We start from the raw sequence: 26,634 nt of genomic DNA, 5'->3' as shown, positions 1-26,634 counted from the left end.
GCTTTCCTGCATGATGATATAGAAGAAGATCTCTACATCGAACAGCCTGCTCGCTTCGAGGTTCGTGGAAAAGAACATCTTGTCTGCAAACTGCACAAAGCTTTGTATGGACTTAAGCAATCATCTTGGGCATGGTACATGAAGCTTGATAGCTTCTTCGTCGACAATGGCTTCTCTCGTCTCAACACCGACAATGGGATTTACAGGGATTCAGCAGCACGTATGCATCGTGGCAGTTTATGTTGATGATTTGCTCATCGTCTCTAGCTCTGATCATCTCTTGCTGCAGACTAAGGGGCATCTCCAACAGACTTTCCAGATGAAGGATCTTGGTATAGCAACTCATTTTTTGGGTATGCACATCAAGTGGTCGGAGAATCGAGATCGTGTCTGTCTCTCTCAAACCCGATACCTTACCTCTCTTCTTGAGCAATGGGGATTCATCAACAGTAAGCCCGTTTCTACCCCCATGACTACACTACCTCTCATCCTTGATGAGTATTCCCCCATCATGGATTTTCCATACCGAGAAATCCTTGGGGCACTGATGCATGCAATGCTTACTACTCGCCCGGATTTAGCATTCTCTGTTTCCTATCTCAGTAGATTCGCCTCTTCTCCTCATGAGCTTCACGTTGCTGCTCTAAGACGAGTCATGCGATACCTCAAGGGTACACTGAATTGCACACTCTCTTACTGCTATCGAGAATCTCCTATGCTTGGGTATTGTGATGCCGACTGGGCTAGTGATCCCCATTCACGAAAATCCACTTCGGGTTATCTTTTTCTCCTTGCTGGCGGTCCCATCAGTTGGTCCTCATGGAAGCAAGAGTGCACTGCTCTCTCCTCGACCGAAGCTGAATATGTTGCCCAGAGTCATGCAGGGCGAGAATCGATATGGCTACATCGTTTCCTCTCCGAAATCCCCACTGTCCCCATTCCGCGTCCTCTCCTTTTTTCTGACAGTCAAGGAGCCCTCTCTCTTTCAGGAAATGGAACTTTTCATAAAAGAACCAAGCACATCGACATTCGTTGTCACTTCATCCGGGAACTCCTCCAAAATGGCAGCCTCAACATCGAATACTGTCCTACTGAGGACATGCTTGCAGATATTCTTACGAAACCCCTTCCACGAGATCGTCACAACTCTCTCTGTGCCCAGATGAACTGTTCATTGGGTGGGAGTGTTGATTTTGAGCAGCCAACATAAAATTTGTTGTAACAGCAGACAACTCATATGAGCACATAGTAGGTAGTGTGTGAGTGTTGACACTAGGTAGGAGCTTTGAAATAAAACGATTGTAATAAGACAACTCATTTGAGTTATCTGCTGGGTGGGAGTGTAGTTTGTTTGGTAAATTAGGTAGTTGAGTTAGCATGGCCGCATGCAGGAGCAGGCAGCCAAACTTGGAGCGCAGGCTAGATGCAGAATCAACAGGAAGGGAGAGATGTTATATACCCGCTGAGGGTTCTCTGATTGTATGCCTATCTGATCAGCGTTCTACTGTTGGCTAATACTACTGCATACATGCTTTTGTTTTCGTTCATTCTTTCTTAGCACCGCTTACAATTTCCTATAGTGAATACATTTGGACGGAGTCCAAACAATTTGGAATAGAAAGTCATGGTCACTCACCAAAAACAAAAAGTTCACACCTCAACGGAATTATGTGCTGAAGGTTGTGTGCGGTTGATGTTTTACTCCTTCGCAACAGCAATGTGGATCACCAAGCAGCATGGAAATTGAGCCTGATAAGTGGAAGAACTCATAGAGATAAGCACATCAAGTTAGCAGTGCATCAACCATCAGAACTGCAATATAGGCAGGCAAAATCGAAGCTCCTTGAACATCCAAACACTCACAGAGATGAGCAAATCAAGTTAGCAACTGCATCAACCAGCAGAAGTGCAATATAGGCAGGCAAAATCAAAGCTTCTTGAGCATCCAAACACTCACAGAGATAAGCAAATCTAGTTAGCAACCGCATCAACCAGTAGAAATGCAAGCCTCAATCCTGGAGATGATATCTGAGGAGGCAAAATGGAAGCAGTGAATCGAGCTGAGTGGCAAACAACAGCAAAATGGAGCTGCAAATCCGGAGCAGCAATAGAAGAAAATGCATGAAGGGCAACAGAAAAACCATGCTGGACGCTTGTCAACATGCAACTATGCACCAATAACTGTCCAAATAATCCAAGAAAAACCTCGGGTATGCATCCAAATACTCCGTGGATAAATGAATTTATAAATTCTCTATTTTCGCTTCTCCAGAAAACGTTGCCTTCACTTAGGCCTCCTCATGGCAGGCCAAAAAGTCCTATCAACCACCTCATCCCATAGCATCTCAGAAGCAAATCTAACAAGGAAGAAGCCCTTCCCCAGAAATTTGGCCGAATATCCTGAGGGACGAATATCGCATTCGTAGGAGAGAAGCTCCTCAAGTCATCAAACAATGGAACACGCCCAATAAAGAAAGAGTATACTCCACATTTAGCTAGGCGAACCAACTCCAGCTCGACTGCATCCAACCCAAGCTTGCACACAACTGCGTGTCTCCTTCTACACTCAAACCGTGGCTTGCGAGCGATCTCTCTGGACCTTTTGCCTGCCCCTGCATGAACCATCTTTTTTGCCTCTTCGTATCAAGCGTCGAAAATTGTCCAGCCAACTTCTTAGAAAGCACTTCCGCAAAAGAGGGCAGCTCCTGCCCTGCCGGCCTAGATGACACACACACTTGAGCCTCTCGTTCTTCACAGTTCTCAAATCTTGAAGTATCTCCCTTACCGTCACTCATTTGCATCACCTGATCTAAGGCTCTGAATCATCATGACCACAGGGGCGCTTCACCAAGATCACTACCCTCATGCATACACTGAGTTTCCAAGATCACTACCTGAGTTCCCAAGAAGGTGAGAAGGCAACTCACTACCTTCAAGCATAAATTGACACAACACCGTCACGCACGAACACCAAAGCCGACCCCAAACCCCAAACCCTCAGAGCTCAACAGTTATCTTGAAATAAACTACAAGTCAAAAAAAAATAGAAGCTTGCCAAAAGCTTGCTACACCTCGATTTATCCGTGAGGATGGATATGTTTAAATAGGATAAAAGTGTAAAGTATTATTAATTCCCACCGCTCACTAGCCTTCTTCTAATAATTTTATGCTACTACTATGGTCCTTTGTGTAATTGTAAAGTACTATTGATCCCCACCTCTTACCGAGCCCTTCTATTTATATTTTTATACTAACGTGCTTATGTAATTGTAATGAGACATGAGTCTCAAGTACTCAAGGTAATGTTGATGAAATGCCTTGAAATTAAATGTATGACAAAAAATTGGAGCATATAGGATATAAATATTACTATACCATTTTAATCTACCTTAAGACACTCATCAACTTTGACAAACAGGACATTTATATATATAATCTAATTTTTCCTTGATCAAAATATATCAATTTCAATCAAGCAATTGCCTTGTAAGACTTATATAATGTCTCAATTCACAAGAATTTTTGTGGTGTAATAGCTACTTGCTCTCTTGCTTCTTCCTCCATGCTTGATTCCCATCAATCAAGCAATTGCCTTGTAAGACTTATATAATGTCTCAATTCACAAGAATTTTTGTGGTGTAATAGCTACTTGCTCTCTTGCTTCTTCCTCCATGCTTGATTCCCATGAAATTACTTTCCAAGTCAATTGTGTGAAGCCCTTTCTCAAGTAAGATGATGTCATTAATCCTTGAAATTATCTCGTTAGTTTAGACTCACTATTCAATAACATATGCAACCATGGTATTCTTGGTAAAAATAAATGGCTCTTAACCCTCTTCTTAAATAAGGTGACACGATTAGTCCTTGCAATTTGTCTCCTAGGTTAAACTAAATATTCATGCATCCATAGTATTCTTAGCAAAAACAAATGGCTCTTCACAGTAAGTTAAATTTTTTAAAGATATGCTCTCAAAATAGTAATCTAAAAGCATAGGTTGATCAACAATAGTGAGCCAAAACAAATGGGTGGATTAGAGATGAGCTAGTATGCTCCCTTGGTGGGGCTATATATGTTATACATTTGGGACAAATTGACAACTATCATCATGTCGGGCCAACATCTCCTCTTTTTTAAATAGTTAGATTTTTTGTATTCCTTCTTTTTTATGCTTGAAACTTGTCAATTTGTATCTATCATTATAATACAAGACATTGATGAAGGAATATGGTGGTCCATCTAGATATCTCACAAGAGCTCCTATAAAATTTTGATAATATCAGCTTTCATGCCATCATCTATGTGTGTCTGATGTAAACACTCTAATCTTGAAGCACAAATCTTCACAAGTCCAACCCTTCACAATTCAAGAGTCCCAAGTTCCAAAAGCCTTGTTGGACTTAATGAATTAACTCATTTGAATCATTCTAAACAACTAGGGCTTAATGATTTCACTTGGTTCTTCTATGCATGCATTTAAGTCCTTTTCATGTAGAAAATCCGACAAAGCATGTTGCCCTTTCAAAAGTTGCCTTCTTTTAGTCCTGCAGTAATATTATGCGTTGATTAAAATGCTCAATTATTACTTAGGTTGCCTCCTTACATGTTGATGGAGAATGGATGATGTCGTTTGGAGGCAACACCTGTGGCAAAGCTAGAAGTAACTGTGGCAAAGCTAGAAGTAAATACACAGTATGCATTGATTGAAAATGCATTATGTGTTGATCCAAGTGCTTAATTATTACTCAAGTTGCCTCTTTGGCATGTTGCTGGAAAAATGTTATTGATGGAGGAGCTTTGGAGTCATCGTTAAGCTAGAGTTCAAAGAGGACATCAATGTTTTTCTTAGGGGCAAAACAATGACCATACAGGATCGTTGTATGCCAGGTTGTAGTTGCAGATTAGCTTCAAGCCCTCTACAATCCTTTGTTGGGTCCATCATAAAGACGTTCTATTTACCTTATATTAGTTCTCAGTCAAGCTCCTTTGTTTCAACAATTTGAGAATCCAGGTTAACTTATTGTGAAGGGTCTGGTTCCTTGTTTTCCTGGTGAAAATGTGAACAATTCAATGCTCAATAAGGGCGTTAACGTTAGAAAGGTTGATCAACATAGCTTCTGCCAGGGTAATACAGCTGCAGTCAAATAAACAGAACACACGAGTCACTAGTTCCATAAAGTAAACAATGATCGCTGGCATCTGATAGATGTGAGTTCAACGTGGGACAAGCAATAACTATCACCAGTTTATAATGCAAAAGGCCTTAAGGGAGAAAAAAAGAAACATGAAAAGCTCAAAATATCTCAATTTAAAAACAGGGGTCTTTCAAATGAAACATTTAGTCATGAACCAAGATTATAATGAGTCTTTTAATAATGAAGTGTCTAAAATCTTTATTTTAATAATATGGTCTCGATTGCTAACAATTCTCAAATTACCCTTCATTGGTATACTTGGGCACACAAATGGCAAAGCATATCGTCAATGCCATATTCCAATTACAGAGTGGCCACTCTCATCGGCAGCTGCTCTATACATTCCTGTCGTGTTGAATGCCATTGCTAAGTCCCCAGTTCTTGAGACTGCAATAAGTCCTCCTGTACCCTTCTCTAGCCTTCTTTCAATCACTTCATCCACAGCCTCAGTGAGAGAAGCCCCTTTATATTCCATAATTGCTGCCACTTCACGAGCTACAGTGGCTCGAATTATGTACTCTCCTATTCCAGTAGCAGACACTGCACAAAGGTGATTAGCGTAGTTTCCTGCCCCTACAATGGGTGTGTCCCCGATTCTACCTACCATTTTATTGGTGAAACCACCAGTCGACGTGGCTGCTGCACAGTGCCCGAGTTTGTCAACCACGACACAACCAACTGTCTCTCCACCAACGTTATTGTCAGAGAAAGCTGCTTTGTTCCCTACTGCAGGTGCAGCTGTATATTCATTAGAGTGAATTGCTGGGTTTTCAGCAGGCTTTGAATCCATCTGTAATAGAACAAACTAATGATCAAAGACATGGACGAGTGCAAGCCTAAGTAATATCCTCAGTAGAAACAAACTAATGATCAAATGAAACATCTGTGTGTTTTATGTGTGTAGTTAACGACTGTGCAATTACAATACACACGCACACACACCTGCTTACTGCGGGCTGCTCGAACTTGCTCGATCCTTTTCTCAGTGATGAAATGACTAGGATCAGCCAATTCAACGCCCTGCAAATCACACATCAAGCGCCTAACACAAAATTTGCAAATCGACTCAAATAGATAGCCATCACTGTAAGCTCCATGGGTGATACCTGTTGTCTTGCGAATTCTTCGGCCCCATCAAACGCCAGGTAGATGTGAGGGGTCTTCTCCATTACCAACCTTGCCAGCGAGATGGGATTCACCACGGTCGACAAACCAGAAACTGCTCCACAGTGCCGAGTCACCCCATCCATAATACACGCCTCCATCTCAACAGTTTCGCTTGTAGTCAAGACAGAGCCTTTCCCCGCATTGAAGATAGGGTTGTTTTCGAGAGCCCTGACCTATTCTCGATTTACAGAGCGATTATATTTAGACATCCGAGGGCAGAAGATCGAGCCTCCGAATTCGGTTGTAAGCAACCTAGATAATTTCCGAGTTGGAGAAGCAGCCTGTGCAGCCGTGGCCAAAAGGATTAAGACTTTTCACTTACCACGAGCTCTGCAACGTCCAGAGCCGAACGGGATGCTTGCAATGCCGAGACCCCGATGTGAAGGCATTCTTGGAGTGAAGACTCGACAGTCTGCTTGAGCTCGACCGACATCTCTTGAGGAATGGCCCCAGCTCCACCGTGAAGTGCGATTGCCCACCCCATTTCTCTCCACTCTCTGCTTCCTCCACAAGAACGTAAACCTCGAAAAGAAGGATTCTCAAAGGGCAAGTTCAAATTCACATTGGCTTGTGGAGTTACCCAATTTGGAGTTACCTAACCACGCCTGAGTTGCTTATTGGAGATAGATTGGCACATGCACTTTTGCATCGGAGTAACAATTCGCATTCGCTACGAAATAAACCTCGAAGCAATGTAGGCTCTAGTTGCTTGAAAGGGATTGCCACGACGCTACTACCTAGTGTGATCGTCTTACTGAGCCACGGGGTTGTGCCACTAGATGCACCATTCAAGAATCTTAGAAGAAGTTTGCCACTCATTGCTAGGCAAGCAAAGCAAGGCACTCACTCGTAAACAATGGCATCCAAAGTCAATCGATTCAGACTTGCAACTTGCATCTTGCATTTTGCACACTGCATCTTGCTATGTAGCTAGCCTCTATGCCACAGGCGGTGAAATAGCCACTATAAAAGAGGCCTCCATCTCCACACGATGTGGTAAATTTATTTTCTTCGGTAGGGTTATGGACATTCAACTATCTAGGTGAAGGAATCACTAGGCCTAAGTTGAACGTTGTTGCATGGTTACTTGGTTTGTACCAAGGTGACAAGTATTTGAACTAAGAAATTTACCGAGGCGACAAGGATTTGAGCTAAAAAGTTTAGGATAAGATAGGAAACACTAGGCATGTGCGCATCCTATCTAGCATACAGACTTGTCCTTTATTTTTTTTTGAGCTACATGTACATTGGAGAGGCCTTTTTCATTAATCATCATGTTCCCCCCCCCCCCCAAAATGAGGGTTTATATTAATAATATCAAAATGTCAAGTCAAGTTATAGAACTTCTTAGAACATACCCTTGTGAGATACAATGGAGGGTATACTTAACCAGATATTCGAAGTACTAAAAAGTTACTGCTGCATGTCAGCTGAAATGCTGTAGCTAACAAAACCGTTAAGGCAACCGTTGCAGAAACTAAAATAGTGAGTCAGAACAGCTGAAGCGGTAGCTCTATAATAGAGTAGATGTAAGAGGGAACGCTGAGCAATCGTCATGAATCATTTTACCTCTTCCAGAGGCTCCTCTTTTGGCACGAAACGTGAAGTAACTTTGAGCACAATCATCCCTGGGATGAAAGGATGGGGGCAACTGTTCTTTGTTTTGCGTTTAGAAGTGGATTCAGGACAAGTCGTCTCTTCATGCATAATCTTGTACGTGGCACTTGATGGGTCGAACCTAGACACCGGTCTTTTAAAAGCTTCTTGCACGGATGGTGGGTATAAAGGATTGCGGGGAGCTTACAGAGGGCGATTGTACACACCAAAAAACTAGTCGAAGTTGGTCTCTCAGTAGGAGAGCGGGTAGAAGCAACAGGGAGAGTCTTAGAGGGTAGAAGCAACGGGGAGCTATGGGGATGGGCGGGCAAATTGGCTGCGGGTGTCTGGAGGGTAGCTACTTGGAATTGTTGTTGTAGCGCATGGTTGGGGTCCTCATCCTCTGGTGTCTCCTTGTCCACCAGGGATTGCATTTGCGCCAGAAGTGCAGCTTCATCTTTAGCCATCTTTTCCTCCTTCTTGAAACACTCTAACACCTACAGATGGAGTTGTTTGATCTTCTGGAGGTTTTCACCTTGTTCTTGTGTTCATCCATAAATTCAGTAAAACCTCATTAGCATCCACATGAACATTGTTAAAAACTTTATTGCACCTTTGAACCCAAATGGTCCAAATAGCAGAACTACGAATGACATTCCAGTTTGATGGGCTCTACTCGGAGTGTCTCCTACAGCAGATACGTGTAATTGAACAAAAAAAGGCAAGATGTTTGTACGCCATGGTCCATATCCCACAGAAATCTAGAGAAACTACAGTTGAGGAAGAGGTGAGGAATGTCTTGAAAATCTCTGCAGCACCATTTGCATAAACCGTCTCCTTGATCGATTCTTAACGCTCGCTTGGTTGTCCAAACTCCTTGCTGCAGAATTAGCCAAAGCAAGCATGACTGTTTCCCAAGGACATCCTTATCCCAAACTTTTGTAAATCTTCTAGTCCACACCTCTTCTAAATCTCTTTTGTGCCACTTCAGATTGAGCTTTTTAATCAGTTCCTCTTGTCCTTCAACCCAAATAGGGACTGAGTGTAACTAATTTTGACTTGCCCATCTAAATTCTTTGGTAGAGGGTTGCAATCTTTCGCCCATCCACGGGAGAGAGAGTCCCTGGTCCATAGTGGCATAGTCTTTGTCTCTCCTGTAGTAGCAATACATCAAATCTATTAAGTTGAAACGATCATCAGAGTTTTGTTATCCAACCAATCCCCTTGCTCTCTGTTCCACATGGCCTCCCAAATACGGATTCCTTTTTTGTTGAGTCTTAGAGCATCTTTCATAGTCTCATCTCGTAACATTACTTCTGGCTAGATCAGAGAAAACCAAATTAAATCCTTTGTGCAGAAGGTGCCGTTCTTCCTTGAAAACCCCTTCCATCTAATGTGGTGTCTCATCGATTCCCAAGCTGCCCACATACCCTTCCACAGGTTGGATGCTTTAGCAACACATTCTTCTCTGCAAAAAAGAATCGTACCCATCGGGATGTTTTGCCAATGTTTGCACCTATGAAGCTTGACTCTTCTGATATTTCTAAGTATCAGTGTGGCCCAAGTTGAGCTTGGATCTTCCAACCATTTTAAGATCCACTGTCCCACAAACCTAGCAGAAGAATTTCCCACATCTACTATCCCCAGACCTCCTAGTTCTTTTGGAATTGTATAGAAAATCCACTTTACCTTGGCAACCTTATGGTGGTCTACATCCCCTCCCCACAGGAAAGATCTGAAAAGTCTATTAATTTGGACCAAAATCTTTCCCGTAGGCTCCCGTAGGCTCCCTTCTAGCTAGCATTGGTTGGAGACCTTGCCATCTATTTATCTTGTCTTTAAGTCGATCAATTACCCAATCCCATCTATCTTTCATTGAGCATCCAAAACCCATGGGGATGCCTAAGAGTTCGAAGACTTCTCCTTTTTTAATTTCCTTGCAGCCTTTACTCATAAAAAAGTGAGGCAGCGGGCCCCTCGATGCAGATGGGTCAGGGGAAAAAAGGTATCCAATTTTGATAGTAGTTTTCTAGACATGGACCTCTCCCTAGAAGAGTTAAAAGAGACGATAGACGAAATGTGAAAGGGTAAGATGCCAGGAGAAGATGGATTACCGCGGTAGAGTTTTATCAAACTTTTTGGGATACTATGGGGGCCTATTTATTAATGCTCTAGAAAGAATCTAAAAAATTGGTTTTTTGGACCCAAGGATTAATACAGGAATGATAAAATTAATACCCAAGGGGGTCCAAAGGATGAACTCAAGAATTGGCGACCACTGACAATGCTGAACTGCAATTACAAATTTTTTGCAAAAGCACTCACCATTAGATTGCGGCCAAAGATGCAGGCTTGGATCAGAGAGTAACAAAAGGGATTCATACAGGGTAGGCATATTCTGGAAGCCATCTTGACTCTTTGGGAAGGGCTCGAACTTGCAGAAGACACCCAGCAGGACATTTGTTTCCTAAAAGTGGTCTTTGACAAAGCCTATGATAGGATGGAATGGGGATTTATTCTATCGTCACTAAAGGACTTGGGGGTTGGGCCGGGTCTTTACCTCGTTTGTAGATCTCCTACTGTGTTAGGCCAGAGAGAAAATAGAGATCAACGGTAAAGTCTCTCCTTCCTTCTCTCTAAAGAGATCCATCAGACAAGGTTGCCCTCGAGCTCCGCTTCTATTTGCTATAGCAACAGACGCCTTGGGATGGTTAGTAAACGATGGTTTGGTCCTTTAATTTTTGGAAATGGGTGTGAACTACTTCTATGATTGCTTCATGATCTTGCACCAGTCTGCCTTCTACCCATAAAGCATCTAAATTCTCTTTGGCATGTTTCTTCCTAAGGCTTCTGAACATGTCCTCATTAGCTCTGTCGGCTCTTCCTGCCCACCACTCACGAGTGTATACTTTTGCTTGCTTGGGTGAGATCTCTGCTTCCGCTTTTAACTTATCTTTGGCTTTTCTCAACAATCCTTGATCCTGCTCAGTGGAGTCTCCCTCCAGAGTGCTGATCTGGTCTTCCATTTTTTTTTCTTGTCACTCGTTTTTTCTACCTTGTGCTTTATTGCCTTCAAAAAGATCTTTGTTCTATCTGTAGCCCTGATCCATTTTTCTGTTATTTTTGCTGTGCCCCCAAAAGCTTTGTTGCAAATCCTTACTACCTTCTCCTTAACGTAGGGCAACTGAAAAAAGAAGGGGTTGGCCTTGAACCAAGATCTAGTTATCTTCCCTTCACCTTTATCCAGCTCAACCCATACGGGTTTATGGTCTGAGAGCGGAAGCGTGGCTAATGCACTACTTTTGAGGTGGAGTGTCTCATCTAACACCTTTCTAGAGCAGTAAACTCCATCAAGGCAGGCTTTCCTATGTAGCACTCCAATTTGATTATTTGTCCAAGTGAAGGAAGTGTCTTCTATGATATCCACAAGAGTTGCTTGATCTTTAACTCAATTCCAAGCTATAAGTTCACATCCTTTGATAACATTGCCCAGGCTGCTCCATCTGTCACTCCTGCTTTCTACCATGTTAAAATCACCTAGTAGAATGGCATTATCCGATAAAAGAGCTCTATCCCAAAGTAAAATTCTGTCTCTCAAGGAGTTAGGAGCGTAAATGGAAAACACTTGGCAAGAAAGATTTGGATGCATGAAGTCCACACCAACTCCGTGGCTATCAAAAATTGTGTTAATGTTACCAACATCTTGGGCTAGATGATTTATAATACCCAAAGCTGCGCCCCCTCTTCCTTCTTCATGATTTGTTATGATCCACTTTCTCTTGTCATCTATCTGATCTAACTGCCACCTTAACTTTGCACCTCCTATTTTGACTTCTTGAAGGGCTAAGAAGTCATGCTTGAGTCTATTAGTTCTCAGTCATCTTTTTACAACTAGAGGCCTAAGATCATTGGAGAGCCCCTGAACGTTTATGCTAAGAAAAGAAAAATTTCCTTGTGTTTTGTTCATCATCATTGGGTGAAATTTTTATTTCTTGACTTCTTGAAATTCACAAGACAGGTTTGGGGTTATAAGACAAATCCCCTGGACATACTTTTTTCTCTCTCGGCCAAGATCTTCTTTGAGGAGCTTGCTGTGTTCTGTAGTAGGAGTATTTTTTCTTGTTGAATTGTTCATCTCCCATTGACCACAGTGAACTCTTGCTCCTCTTGTGAGAGAGCTGCGTGCTCCGCTTGCTCCAATTGAGTTTCAAGATTTTGTGTGTTGGCCACAAATTCCTCGTCTCCTAAGCTTTCATCCATGTTTTCCTCACTAGCCAAACCTCCTTCTTCAACTATCTGTTTTCTTGAGTCTCTGTCCTACGGTCTTTTCTTCTTTATTTTTTGGGTGACGGGTTTCCGTTGGGACCTCTGTTTCTACCTTCTCCGATTGTTGAGGTACTTGATTTGACTCTACTGGTGCCTCCTTCCTGTGATTAGCTCTAGAAGGTCAATCCTTAATGAAATGTTCACCTAAACCACACAGGAAACATGAATTGGGAATATTTTTATAGAAGACTTTTTGGATTAACTCAGCTCCATCCCCATCTAAAACACGTATAGCATTTGGAGGATCTACAACCAAATCCATTAACACACAGGCCTACAGGTTGCCCTTGGGGCTAATAAACCTCTCAGTTTCTAGTCCTAGAAACTGTCCTAGAGGGAGACAAAGGGCTTCAATATGAGGGAAAAGTGATAAAGGTAGATCAGAGAATTCCACCCAAATAGGGGCTTTTGAAGGCGACGGTGAGTCTAGACTAAAGGAAGGCTCCATTAGCTGGACTGATAGAGGTTGAATTTCAATCATCCATGTACCTACGTACCTTTCTGTACTACCTCCGTCGCCATTTCTGGCTTTTTGAATAAAAAAACAATGTACCCATTCCTCAAGAAATGGATACTTGTCACGTTTAGAACTTTATGTGTCCAGAAATGCCTTACCCATCCTTTTAGGAACATAGCAGGGGTGCAGGGGCCATGAATGTATCCCACTACCGCACATGAACATAGCCACTTCATCATATCATTGAGGATACCGTTGTGAACTTTTACAGTCGAAAGCTTACCTTTAAAAGAGCTTCCATCTGCTCTAGAATCTTTCCCAATCGGTTCTCCTACTCAGTTGAGGTGTCGCTCGGTTTGTTGAAGATACGCTTTGCTTTTGGCATGAGCTGCTCCCAAGCCGATTGTTTTGGGGCTTGGAGAGTCTTGAATAGGCTTCCTTTCACCTCCTTGAAGTGCTCCAACATAGGTGCCTTGCAGCATGTCCTACATTGGTCTTCCCGGCGTCTGCTACACTGAGTCTTGTCGAGTTGGTCCATTTGGCTGATGAGTTTGCTTGGGTGCTACAAAAGAGACAGCCTTTGCATTTTCTATTCTGCAATCTTCTCAGAGCCTTAAAGGCAATAATCGTGTTTTGATTGGAGTGTGTTTGGAGAAGCCCCTCAATGAAGTGAAAATCACCAACACCATCTAAGCATTCTATGCCAAGTGATCATGAGTAAACTATCCAGCTGCCAAGGTTGGGATACCTTATTTCTATGGCATTCTTCACACATTTGGCATTTTGGCAAAGGTGGGAATACATTCTTAGATATAGGATAGAAAATCTAGGATGTGTGGCTTCTTTTGAAATTTGCCTTATGAAAATTGATGAGACTATCATTCCAGATTCCTCCATGCTTAATTTATATGGGTTGAAAATTGTAATATTTATTAAAATTTTGATGAAGCTATCAAACAATTGAAAAGTTTGCCATGAACAATCTATTCAACATTTTTGGACCTATGTAAAGTATATTTTCAAGTTTGGATCAAAGAAAAGTCCAAAAATGATGAATATTGTATGCCTATATTTTCAAAGCAAACAAAAACTGCTTAAAATACTAGGAAGAGTCCTTTAGAAAAAATTGCTAATGATAATTATCCCCCTCCCTCTAGCTCACCCACACCACATTGACACACACAAGGATAGAGGTGGGCATAGCCCTAAATACAACAAAGTTGGAGCATCCTTGTGGGAAAGTAAATGCTTGTAGTTGCCCAAGCATGTGGATGCCCTTGCCATTTGAGTTGTCATTATAGGGTGTTAATGATAATTCTTGGTCATGACTAGATTGCTCCATAGTAAAAGGTTAATAGAGTTATGAAATTGACATTGTGGAAAACATGCTCGTTGAAGGTTTCATGGATGGCACATCAAATGACCTTTTATAACTAGTTAATGTATTCCTTGGTGAATCCCCTAGGTCAAAGGGGGGAGAATCATGAAACTAGCTTGCACTAATCAGTAATACATTATTAAAGTGCATGCATGAAGTCTCCAAAATGTTGAATAAGGGGTCTTGGTCAAAGTATTCTCAGTCAAAGATTCTTGGTCAAGTTATGCACATGGGCTATAGGCAACTTAGCATCAAAGTGACATAATGGAAAGTGTGTCTAGTACTGGGCTTGAGATTCAACTACACTACTAGAGATAATTTTGATTGGTGAAATCCTAAATAGCCTTGATTTTTGGGGTTGTTTGGACTTTTGGGTAAATGTACTAAAGGATTTCCCAAAAACTTGACTTGGAAATTTCCAAATTGCCTTTATTCAACGAGGAAAAGCATAAAAGCTATCAATGACCAAATTAGAAGGATTGAAAGAGTCATTTTTGTCCAAATACCATTTCTAGTTTGTCTTCTCCATGGAATCATAAAAGCAATGGAGGGTGATGACAAGATTGTGGTGGTGGTGGTTGTTATGGTGGTGTTTCAAGGGGGGGGGGAGGGGTTTAGTGTGTTGAATGTTACATGGGATGATATATTGGCTCTTTCTCCTAGGATGAATACTTAAAGTAGTTATTATTAGACAATATACCATACTAGTAACTCTATTATTGTAGGCTATGAGCATGATGTCATACATTTAGAAATAATAACTTGAAGAATGCCATATTTAAGAATATCCATTTGTGAGTTGAACTTGTTATTTTATCTATTGAGCCATAGACCTACTTGATACTGTTGGTGCATAGGTGATATGCACGTGTTGTATGGATGAACATAGATGGATGTAGAGTGTGAGCTGTGGTTAGATGATGCAAAATCTTTAAGGACACCATGTAAATGGACCTTGAGATCATCTTGTTTGGAGAATGTAAGAAGGTGTAAGGAATGTATTGAAGTCTTCTCCCTCGTAATGAGAAGCAAGGTTTCATGAGCATTGTCTTGTGTGTAGCTCTCTCTTGTGAAGTTATGATTCTAGAGCTACAACTAGTGAACTATGGAAAGATCTCTAAGTTGTTATGAAATAGACCAGGCTAAATACTTGAAGATCCCTATGTCGTCTCTTTGAAGTAATCCACTTATTCATAGTCCTTGGGGTGCCAACAACCACCTGATCAATGATTTACCTCTGCCAGTGCTTAAGTACCTGCTTGAATATGAAGGTATTGCACAAGTAGATTTTATGCCAGTAAATGATCAGTTAGAGAGGCAATTAATAGACCTATGAGTGTAAGATGAAGAAGCTTGTATAGCAAGCTGTTGTGTGTTAATCTGTAGGTTTCACAAAGTTAAGCGGTTTATTTGAAGCTATTGGCTATAGTGGGTTAACACTCTTTGTGGGTGACTATGGCAATCTGAAACTCTGCATATGCCCTCCTCTTCATTCACTTTGGTAACATTGAAGTGTACATAGTCAAATTTTCAATCAATTTCAAGTTTTTTGGAGCAACCAATGGACATGAGCAAAATTTGAGACATTTTCAGGCTGCAACTTCCTTTGGATTGTTTCTCTAAGCACACTAAACTAATACCTATCAATATAGATCTGGAGAGGTATCAAAAACTAGAGGTTGATAAAGAGAGCAATAGAAGTAATGCATAAAGAAAATGTGTAAGAGATGCAAGCACATGAGCTTGAAGCAATAGAGTGAGCCTAATGCAAGAGAGCAGACATCACAACAAACAAGAGGGAGGGGAACCAAAAATCTTGTGGATGTATAGATGAGCTTTAGGCAATTGAGTAAATTGATTTTCTAGCAAGTGTGCAAACGAGCAGTAAGCAACATAATGCATGGAGACTCCCTCTACCAGCATAATCTTACTTCTGCTGTTCTTAAGTAAAAGTCCATGTAGGGAAGCCTAAAGAAATACTGGTCAAAGTTGTTGGGGATGCATTTGCATCACGTCGCCCTCTCCAAGGTGCTCTGACTTTGTGTGAGCCCAAGAGTCATTTTGGCAGAAGGTTGAAAGTCTTGCATGGAAAGTGGGTGTAAATACACCTTAAAAAGCCCTTACATATATAGTCCCCTCTTTCTTTACATTAACGGGCTTCACACAAAAGTTGATGTGTTTTATTTTCAAATCACAAACAAGGACACCCACTTAATCTTTGATAGAGAATAAAGAAGGGCGTTTAATACTTGGAAGCAGACTTGAGGTTATTTGACAAGGTTCATGCCCATTCTGTGTGATATCAAGGATGGCAACTTATTGCTATTTCACCTTGCAAAAAATTGGCATGATACCCGTGGAATACACGATGGAAGAATTTGCCATTTGGGGTAGGACTTGTTTACAGGGATTCACTTGAAAAATAAAAAAATTGCATCTTGAGACAAGGAAGTGCATGATATCGGAAGCTTGAATGCTTGGTTGGTGAAGTGTGATGCATTAGAGCACTTGAAATCATGTTCTACTAGTAAATTTGAGTGGGAGCATGCATATGAGGGCATGAATGCCCAAAATTGGATGTGTTTGATGCCCAAAAAGGAGGGATAAATTACAATTTGGCAAATCATTGCAAGTGCAAGCTTGGAAAGCATTTGATGGCCGATTGATGCTTAAATACCCACATTTATAGAAAGTGGGAAAAGCCATAAGTGCATTAATGCATACTTGGATTGATGTCCAAAAGTGGACTAGTTGATGCCCAAAATTTAAGCTCTTGGATGCCTAAAAATAGAGCAAGGTTGAGCACTTGAGAGAAGGGTAGATTCTCAGATTTGGATGCCATATATCTCACTTGATGTGAGTGATCCTAGAAAATACTGAAAAGTGCTAGAAGCTTTGGTTTATTGACTTGCATTTGGAAGCAAGTGTATGCATACGGCTTGTGAATCAAGCATGGCTCTGAGACCTCATAAGTAACCCAAATAGTGGGTGAAAAATTGACCAAGTATAATTATAGCGTGTGGTCCTATCAAATGGAGAATTTTCTCATGGGAAAAGGTTTTTTGGGATTAATTATAGGCCAAGATGAATGCCCAAAGTTTCCATGGTATGACCCAATGGATGAGTCCAAATTAGAGTACAAAACATGGGTGGAAAAATCAAGAAAAAGTATTGCATTGGATATCTCTTTGCATTTTTTATACATTCATCCCTCACGTTAAGAAGGCTAGTACACCTAAAGAAGTTTGGGACATCATTCACAAATTCTATGGTACAAGCACAAAGGCAGGAAAAATTCAGCTCAAGTAGAGGCTCCATGGAATGTGGAGAGGAAATAGAAGTTTCATGGACAATGTGGCTGAGATAAGGCAAATTACAAAAGACTTGGCCTCTATAAATTGCAATGTAGAAGATGACAATTTGGTATGGTTTGGGCCCTCAATAAAAATCATTGGACACTTCTATTTCCATGCAAGGCACTATGCCTGATTTTGAGGAGCAGGTTGCATTATGCATGACAGAAGAGGTAAATCTTGGGCTCAAAGGCTCTATAAGGAGTGGAAGAGATAATTTGTTTTATCACCGAGAAGGTAGAGGTGATTTTAGAGGGCGGCGTGGACCCCCCCAAAGCTATGGGAGAGTCTCATATGCCCATCAAAACAATATGGACCAAAATGAGTTTGCCCAAAGAGGAAGTGGTTATATGCTAAGAGGAAGGGGGAAATCCTAGTGAAAGAGGAAGAGCCACTCCTACTCCACAAGTTGGAAACTGCCACTTTTTTGGTAAGTTTGGGCACTATGAGCGAGATTTTTATGCAAAGCATAATTCCACACATAGAGGGCATGGTGGAAGACCACAATACAATCATTATGTTGGTGGAAGAGAGTATGCACATGAGAATGAATATGGCACTCACCTCTTTAGTATGGAGCATGTTATGAGTAGCATGCAAGTGCATTCATTTAGTGATGATTGGTTCATAGATTCGGGAGCCATGAATCATATGATGCATCATGTGAGAGGTTCATTTAGAAGGATGAGATGCCTGATAAGGAGTTTGTTGCTACAGGGGATGATACTATGCACAAGATTACTCATATTGGTGATATTCCCTTGAGGGATAAGTATGGTGTGGAGAATACATTGGAAGATGTTTTATATGTGCCCACAATTACAAAAAATCTTGCTTCTATTGGTCAAGTGGCTGATCAAAACTATCAAGTGCATTTTAATAAGTTTGGATGCTTTGTGTAGGAGTTTCATAATGGCAAAGTGGGCAAGATTGTTGCCAAAGGTTAAAAGAGAGGAAAGTTATTCACATTTGATGTAGGAAAGCCCTATTTACAACAAGGCATGTATGCCAATAGTGCCCCTAAACAAGATCAACAGGTTGAACTTTGGCACAAGAGGCTTGGGCACATTAACTATAGACGCTTGAAGGAGATGCAAACCAAAGAATTGGTGAGAGGGATGCCTATATTTGGCCATTTAGATTTTAGCCACGTATGCCCCGCATGTCAATTTTCCAAATAAACAAGGTTGCCATTTCCAAAAAGGGGAATAATGAGTAAGAACCCTTTGGCAATAGTTCAATTTGGATATTTGGGGGCCTACAAACAATGCAACACTCGAGGGACCAAGATATACTATATCACATTTATAGATGATTATAGCCAGATGACGGGTTTATTTTTTGAAAGCTAAAAGTGATGCCTTTCAAATGTTTTTCCAATTTAAGAGAATGATAGAGAAGGAGCTTGGGTGTTACATAAAGTGCTTTTATACAGACAATGGTTGAGAATACATGTCCTATGAATTTAATGAGTTTTTATATGACCAAGGCATTAAGAGATGGATCACTTGTAGATATACTCCCCAATAAAATTCCATTGCAAAAAGGAAGAATAGGGTGATTGGTGACATGGCTAGATCCATGATTAATGAAATGAATATGCCCTTGATTTTTTGGGCTGAAACCTTGCATACGGACGTGCATATTATGAATAGAACACCCAGGGATGCCACAAATTGGATGACACCCTTTGAGAAGCTTTATGGGTATAAGACAACCTTGGCATATTTAAAGGTGTTTGTTTGGCTATGTTTATGTGCATGTGCCAAACAAGGTAACGAAGAAGATGGAGCTAAGGGCTATAAAATGTGTGTTTTTGGAATACCCATATGAGAGAAAGTGACATAAACATTATGATCCCATCACTAGACAAGTATATGAGAGTCAAGATGTGAAGTTTAGAGATGAAGCATGGTGTCATCCCAAACCAATTGTTGTTGAGGATGTGTATATGCCAAAAGGTGAAAGATAAAATTATAGCAAGCTGGACCCTCAATGTTGTCTCTCTGCCAACATGGACTTACGTAGCACAGAATGTGTGTATAGAGTAGTAGCAAAGCTCCGCTTATACTTGCATAAGGCTAGGAATAATCTCTCTTAGGAATGCTCAACATGCATCTTCAACATGCAAGTAGTACATGCAAGTTCTACCTACGATTCCTACATGTAGTTTGTACATGCAACTCCTACATGCATGTTCTACATGCAACTCCTAGATGCAACATGCAACTCCTACATGCAACATGCAACTTCTATATGCACATCCTAGAAGCAAGTTCTACAATGTAGAGAGAGAATGTCTTACAATTCCTACATGCAAAGAGAGAAGCTCTCCAACTTGTATAAATAACCCATAATGGAATGAAGCCCACACTCTTTGGGGCATTGTGTTGAGTTCTACTTTGGTATTCCAAGCAATTGTCTCCAAGTGTCCATGCTTCCTTGCACTCCACATCCAAAAGCATGTCCTAACCTTGCAACTCCTCCTCCCCTCTCCTCTAACCTTGCAGCCCCTCCTCTCCCTCTCCTCCTTCCTCCTCCTCCCTCCTCCTCCTCCCTTCTCCTCCCTCTCCTCCTCCCTTCTCCTCCGTCCTCCTCCTCCCTTCTCCTCCCTCCTCCTCCTCCCTTCTGCTTTTACACCTTCTTCCTCTCCCACTCCTATGCTCCCCCTAAACCCTTAGTCCTTCAACCCTTGACCTCCATGATCTACGAGGGAGACAAGTTCTCTGCCATGTACTCTACCATGAACCTTGGATCCTCCTTCTAAACCTTGAACTCCTTCTAAACCTTGAACTCCTTCTAAACCTTGGAACCTCATTATAAACCCTGAACCTCCCTCTAGCCCTCAAACTCCTCCTTAACCCTTCAACCCTCAATGAAGGCGAAAGCCTTCATTACCCCAATCATGATGATGCACGTCCCTTTCACACATGCATGCACTATGTCTGCTTACCACACTTAAGCCTACGTCTCTCACCGGAATATGACCCGAGGTCCTAAGCTACACTTATACTACAAAAAATGACACCGATATATCTGTAGGTGACAAAAAGCCTCGGAACCCTGCATACTGAGAAAACCTTACTCTTCCTGTGGAAGCCATGGGAAAGAGCCAACATTTGGCACCATTGCCAGGGAGACTAGCATCACAAGTAACGAGTAAACATATGCAAGTATGTGTTAAAAATGAACTACCATGAACTTTCATGAACATAGCACTCAAGGGCAAGGAGAGTAACATTTTTCTCTAACTCTAGCCAAACATATCAACCCCAAGCATCAACCTTGGGTTACTACCTTAAGAAATTTTATTTATTTCTTAAAAAGAAGCCACTTGAAAATGGAAACCAATGTGTAGAGCTCACAATTTCAAACATTTCACCTTTTTATAGAAGAGCGATCTGAGTTAACCATGAAAAGTTATGGCCCGGGAAGAGTTTAGGGTTTAACCCTACCCTAAACCCATTCCTATAAAAACCCACTCCACCCCCTCATTCTTCTTCTTCCACATCCAGCCTCCATCCTCTTCCCCATTCCAAGCCCTACGCAAGACCTTCCTCCCTCTCCATCGCCCACCACCCTACTCCCAACCTCATCGGTGAGTTATTTTGAGCCCTTCTCACAAAGATAACCTAGCCATCCACCCACCGTCCATTAGCCCTCAACAATCCTGTTACATCGAGAAAGACTTGGGAGAGCGTTGCAGGGGACCATCTCCTCCTTCCTTTGAATTTTTGTCAAAGTTTTCTGTTTGTCAAGTTTCCACCACCACCCCTTCTCCCTCCACCACCCCCCTCCCTCCTTTCCCCCTCCACCCCCTTCCCCCCCCCTCCTCCACCACCCCCCTCTCCTCCACCCCCTCCCGCCTCCACCGCCCCCCCCCTCTCCACCCCCCCTTCTCCCCCCCCCCGCCCCCTCCATCCCCCCCTCCACTCCCCCCTCCCTCTTCCACCCCCCCCTCTCCACCCCCCTCGCCCCCCCCTCTCCCCCCCCCTTCTCCACCCCCCCCTCGCCCTCTCCACCCCCCTGCAGGTGAAGCTAGCTAGTGGAGGCAAAACCGTCGGCCCCCTGCCTCCAATGCATGCCTCTCTGGCACCTACCTCCATCGCCCAATTGGCTGCGTCGCCTGCTCCATCGACCCTTTTGCCAGTTCTGTCGGCCTCGCCGCTACTGCTACTTCGATGGCCAATCTGTTGGCCTCATCGCCGCACTACCATCGCTGCTCCATCGACCTTGTCGCTAGCCTGTTGGCCTCACCACCACTGCTGCTCCACCTCGTCGCCCTCCAGGCGCTGCTCCGCCCATGCCATTGCCGATAGTGCCCTCCCCGCGCCACCGCTCCCGGTGCCTGTCAATTGACTCGCCCCCTCACAAACCACTCCTCCTCCATACACCTCCCCGACTCCCCCTTCCCTCTCACCTCCACACCCCTTCTCCTCTCACTCGACTAGCGGCGGCGACGACCATCTCCAGCAAGCCCCCCCCTCTCTCTAAAATTGTTTAATTAAATTTAATTTTAAAAAAAAAGCAATCCTAACCCTAACCAAATACTAACCTAGATTAATCTAACTATAGTTAGGTTAGGTTAGATTAACTATGCTTAGGTTAGCTAAACAACATTAGGTTAGATTAACTATAGTAGGTTAGATTAACTCCTTCTAGGTTAGATCAATTGGGATAGGTTAGGTTAGACTAACTTTCTAGTTAGTGGAACTAGCACAATTAGTATTATAGTTAGGTTAGATCAGTGTAACTAACAGTCAGTTTAACTAATAGTTAGAGTAACTAGATAATAATTGGCTAGTTAGACTAATCAACCCTAGGTCAGTTAGTCCACCCCAGTTAGACTTTAGGGACCACACTTTTGGCCAAAGGAACCCTCCCAAGAAAAAAGGGCCTCATTGTAACCCACATGTAACCCTTCGTAACTCGTCTGTTTGGCAGCCAAACTGAACCCTGTTTGAACCACCGTTTCACACACAAAAACACCATGCTACGAGGAGTTTTTCCAACCCATTGCACACCATTTCAATATCCCTAATAGTTGCTAATTCACGCCCCCATGTGGGCCCCTTTTTGCACTAATTCGCTCATAAATTTCCATCGTGACCTCCGATCTGCACCAACACATTTCCCTACTCGTGTGGGACAATCCTAGGCACATTATTAATACGATGGTCCCTACTATACTAATGCATCTCTAACCCCCCTAACAGACCTACATCACCAGTCGCACTTGTGGAAGAGGAACCTGTTACACCTCTGGTCAAATCTGCATGCAACTATGGTCTGGCCAACGCCTCCGACAAACTTCTGTCTCGAATTCCCCCCTTGAAATTCGGCCAATCCCTTTGACTCCTCCATGACACGACATGGCAGATCGTCGTCGCAATGATGGTGACCTTGAACTCGAAGTGGAATAATTTCTTTAACCCTTGTAACAATTTTGGCCGCAACAATAACAAATAAGGCAGGCACCCCCTGGGCAAACTCCAACTTCGCAAATACAATGGTCGAGGCGATCCAACAAGATTCCTCCAGCATTTTGATGTCACATGCCGAGTTGAAGGAGACACACTAAGTTTTTTTAATATGTCATGATGGGCAGGTCACTCGAAAAGTTAGTATCTTCTATCAAAAAAATAGGGAAGTATAAGGACTCATCAGATTTCCAAGGCATTAGTAGTGGAGCCGGAGGACGGGCATAGCTATGGGTGGAGAGTTGCCTATAACTACATGTTGATCTTCAATAAAATTTTCTCAGTGAAGCCACAGGTCTTATCAAAAGAATCTTCAGAGATCAAACATTTAGAGGAGGATCTACAATTGTTTAGGGCTAAAACCATTCAGTAAAATGTACCCTTTTCCAATACAAATCTGTAAATTTTTCCAAAATTATTTAAAATACTCCTTTATGTAGATTAATTTTGTAAATTTTAAAAATTAAAAAAATCCTTTTGTTGAACTCAAGTGATAGGGTTACATATGATGAGTGAACCCCCCGAGAGTTTAAATGTTATCTCATAAAATTATTAAATGTAAGTTTAAGTGTAATGTTGTTCTACTTTTTTAATTGTGAATATCCTATGCTAAGAATGTTATAGAAAGTTTTTCAATTCATTTTAATAATTATATATGGAATGTCTCATATCTCGAAGCATAATCATTATACAAGTCAAGTTCTAAACCACTATATTCCAATATTTTGCATGTCCTTTTTCATCTATCTTTTCTTGTCTTTAATGTTATCTTCATCTCCTTTCTGATCTCCTTTCCTATTTCTACTCGCATAGTCAGTTCAATTTTCATCTCCTCTCTTAAATCCTCACCATCTTTTCTGGTCTTTAGTTCTTCTCTCATATTTCTACTCGCATACTCATTTTAGTTCTCCTCCTCTCATATTTCTACTATTTATGAAATGATAGAAAGTAAAGTGTCCATGGAAATTTTTTGACTATAGCAAGTATAATTTTTGCTTTTAGCTTAATCATAACATTATTTATTGTTTTCTCTAGAAGTAAAATTTTTAAAATAAGATAGATTAATAATAGAAAATGTTTGGTTAATCTTAAAAAATATAGTATTTGATAATCATACGAATATCTCAGCAGGTATTAGGTTATTTTACTAAACTTTGGTTTTAAAAATTATCTTTAAAATTGCACTAGCACATTATTCATCATCAGCATAGTATCCATCGTAGGAAAGATTTTTGTAATCTTAGCAACTATTTGGTTTCTAAAGTTCACAAAACTTTGGTTTTTAAAGTTCATAAAACTTTGGTTTTAAAAGCTAGCTTTAAAAACCACATTAGCTTAATATTCATCATTTTTGGACTTTCCTTAAGTCCAACTCTTGAATTAGACTTGACACAAGTCCCAAAATTTTGAACAATGTGTTTGTAGTGACTTTCATGGTTTATGGAAAATACCTTAGTGACCCCCCATGCCATTAAGAGGGAGACATGTTCAAGCTAGAGACCTTTATAAGAAGATATTGCTAGAGAGAGCATCTAATGCTAGGCTAGGCTAGATCTAGAACCTAAAGCTCTGATACCAAGTGTAGAATCCCGTAGGATAGAATAGATGCATCTTGAAAGAGGTGTGAGAGCACAATGAAACCAAAATGTAGTTCTCTATTATGGATTGTGAGAGAGAGGACTCTCTCTTACAGAAAAGGAGAGAAGGTAATACCTTCCCTACATAAGTGGCAATCGGCCCCTACATCAGTGGAAATCAGTCCCTACATCAGTGGGACTGGCCTAAATCAAAGGAACCTCCCATGTGGGGGCCTTTGGCTTACATCATCACTTAGGACACACACTAGACACATCATAGCACTTGATGTATCTTTACAACACACACAAGCACACATGTGACTCCCCTAGATGCACACATGCACCATAGAGTAAGCCCTTGATCATACTTATCCCAACACCCCCACCCCTAATGTATAACCTTATGCATGATCTTAAAAAAAAACCTACTGTACACTCATGATATCATAAGGTTCCCCTTATGAATCCCTTGGGGACCTCAGGGATAAGAGGGGGAAGACACACACACTTATGGGGAAGAGAGTCACACGAAAGAGGGCTCTCTCTCTCTCTCTCTCTCTCTCTCTCTCTCTCTCTCATACACACACACACACACGCACACACACACAATAAATTTGATTAGTAAATGTATTTCACACACACAAACACTTATTTCTTTACACACACACACACACACACATGAATACTTCCCTAAGTATGAATTATTCTTTTATGTACCCCCATGAAATCTTCCCTTTACACTTTCTTTTCAATCACCCCACATACCAAGCCCACTAATCGTCCCATACCTCCTCTAATCCCTTCTTAACCCATGCACTCATTCGCTCTTTACTCCAGTTGTGACTTAAACTTCACTTAAGAATCCATATGGTTGTCTATATTCCTAGGTAAAGTGAAAACAAGCCAGGGAAAATAGGCATTACCTATCTACCCAAATGTAGCTATGATGTTCTAACACCTACTTTGTTTGGATGGTGGTAGGTAAGTGGACCCCGACCTCATGGACTGCCTGAGGATTTGACATCTTTTTTCAATATTATGTTTGTCAAACTCAATATTATTAGAAAATTCTTTATTTTGATTGAAATTTTTGCAAACTCTAGTTGCATTTTTTAACTTTTTCCTTATATGTTTCCCTTTTTAAAACTTTTTATCCAATTGATGGAACTAATTGTATGGCTCAATTATTGATGGGACTTTTTAATCTAAACACACACTTTGATTTCCCAACTAGCCTTTGGTTGGGGGCTAGTGCCATACAATTAATTCACATCCATTGGATAATTCTTTAGAATGGATAATCCCTAGTCATGTTGTGATCCACCTTATTTTTTACTAACTTTTATATCTATTTTGCAGAAGTGGTTTACGCATTTACTATTGGCATTATTTTTTCATTTTGATACTTATCATACAGATCCACTTTTATTCACTTATTATCAGTAGGTGGGGAGTAAGTTCCACATGGTGGGCTTACTCCCCACCATGTGGTCTTACCCTCTGGGTTGGGGGTGGGCCACACACACACAATAAATTTGATTAGTAAATGTATCTCACACACATAGACACTTATTTCTTTACACACACACACACACACACACATGAATACTTTTCCAACTATGAATTATTCTTTTATGTACCCCTGTGAAATCTTCCCTTAACACTTTCTTTTGAACCACCCCACATACCAAGCCCACTAATCATCCCATACCTCCTCTAATCTCTTCTTAACCCATGCACTCATTTGCACTTTACTCCACTTGTGACTTAAGAATCCATATGGTTGTCTATATTCCTAGGTAAAGCAATAACAAGCCAAGAAAACATGCATTACCTGTCTACCCAAACGTAACTATGATGTTCTAACACCTAGTTTGTTTGGATGGTGGTAGGTAAGTGGACCCCGATCTTACAACCTGGACTGCCTGAGGATTCGACATCTTTTTTCAATATTATGTTTGTCAAACTCAATATTATTAAAAAATTCTTGACTTTGATCAAAATTTTTGCAAACTCTAGTTGCATTTTTTAACTTATGTGTCTCAAACATTTTTTCCTTATATGTTTACCTTTTTTTAACTTTTTATCCAATTGATGGAATTAATTG

At 41.3% G+C, this 26,634-nt stretch overlaps 1 protein-coding gene and 1 pseudogene across 1 annotated transcript; one reads left to right on the top strand and one right to left on the bottom strand.

The window, feature by feature from the left end:
• The first annotated feature begins 469 nt into the window (after window positions 1-469).
• Window positions 470-1,210, top strand: LOC147903287 (secreted RxLR effector protein 161 pseudogene; annotated as a pseudogene).
• A 4,149-nt stretch (window positions 1,211-5,359) lies between these two features.
• LOC147903286 (isoaspartyl peptidase/L-asparaginase 1-like) lies at window positions 5,360-6,954 on the bottom strand. The gene is made up of 4 exons (XM_087372474.1): window positions 6,683-6,954; window positions 6,300-6,533; window positions 6,136-6,213; window positions 5,360-5,983 (listed from the first exon to the last, which is right to left on the bottom strand). Exons 1-4 carry the CDS (start codon window positions 6,842-6,844, stop codon window positions 5,480-5,482), a joined length of 978 nt encoding a protein of 325 aa, XP_087228600.1. The 5' UTR covers window positions 6,845-6,954; the 3' UTR covers window positions 5,360-5,479.
• Between the last annotated feature and the right edge of the window lie 19,680 nt (window positions 6,955-26,634).

The sequence above is a fragment of the Dipteris shenzhenensis genome, chromosome 3, assembly GCF_047967505.1.
Source record: "Dipteris shenzhenensis isolate YYH24624 ecotype China chromosome 3, Dip_SZ_1.0, whole genome shotgun sequence".
In the NCBI taxonomy this organism is placed as follows: Eukaryota; Viridiplantae; Streptophyta; class Polypodiopsida; order Gleicheniales; family Dipteridaceae; genus Dipteris; species Dipteris shenzhenensis.
This window is presented reverse-complemented; position numbering and strand designations above follow the sequence as displayed.

What these genes read in the sequence shown, in the direction of transcription:
- LOC147903286 (XM_087372474.1), bottom strand. Translation starts at nt 6,844, where the DNA reads ATGGGGTGGGCAATCGCACTTCACGGTGGAGCTGGGGCCATTCCTCAA. An exon ending in TGGACGTTGCAGAGCTCGTG is followed by an intron (nt 6,534 to 6,682) that starts GTAAGTGAAAAG and finishes AATCGAGAATAG; the next exon opens with GTCAGGGCTCTCGAAAACAA. An exon ending in GAGCAGCCCGCAGTAAGCAG is followed by an intron (nt 5,984 to 6,135) that starts GTGTGTGTGCGT and finishes GTTCTATTACAG; the next exon opens with ATGGATTCAAAGCCTGCTGA.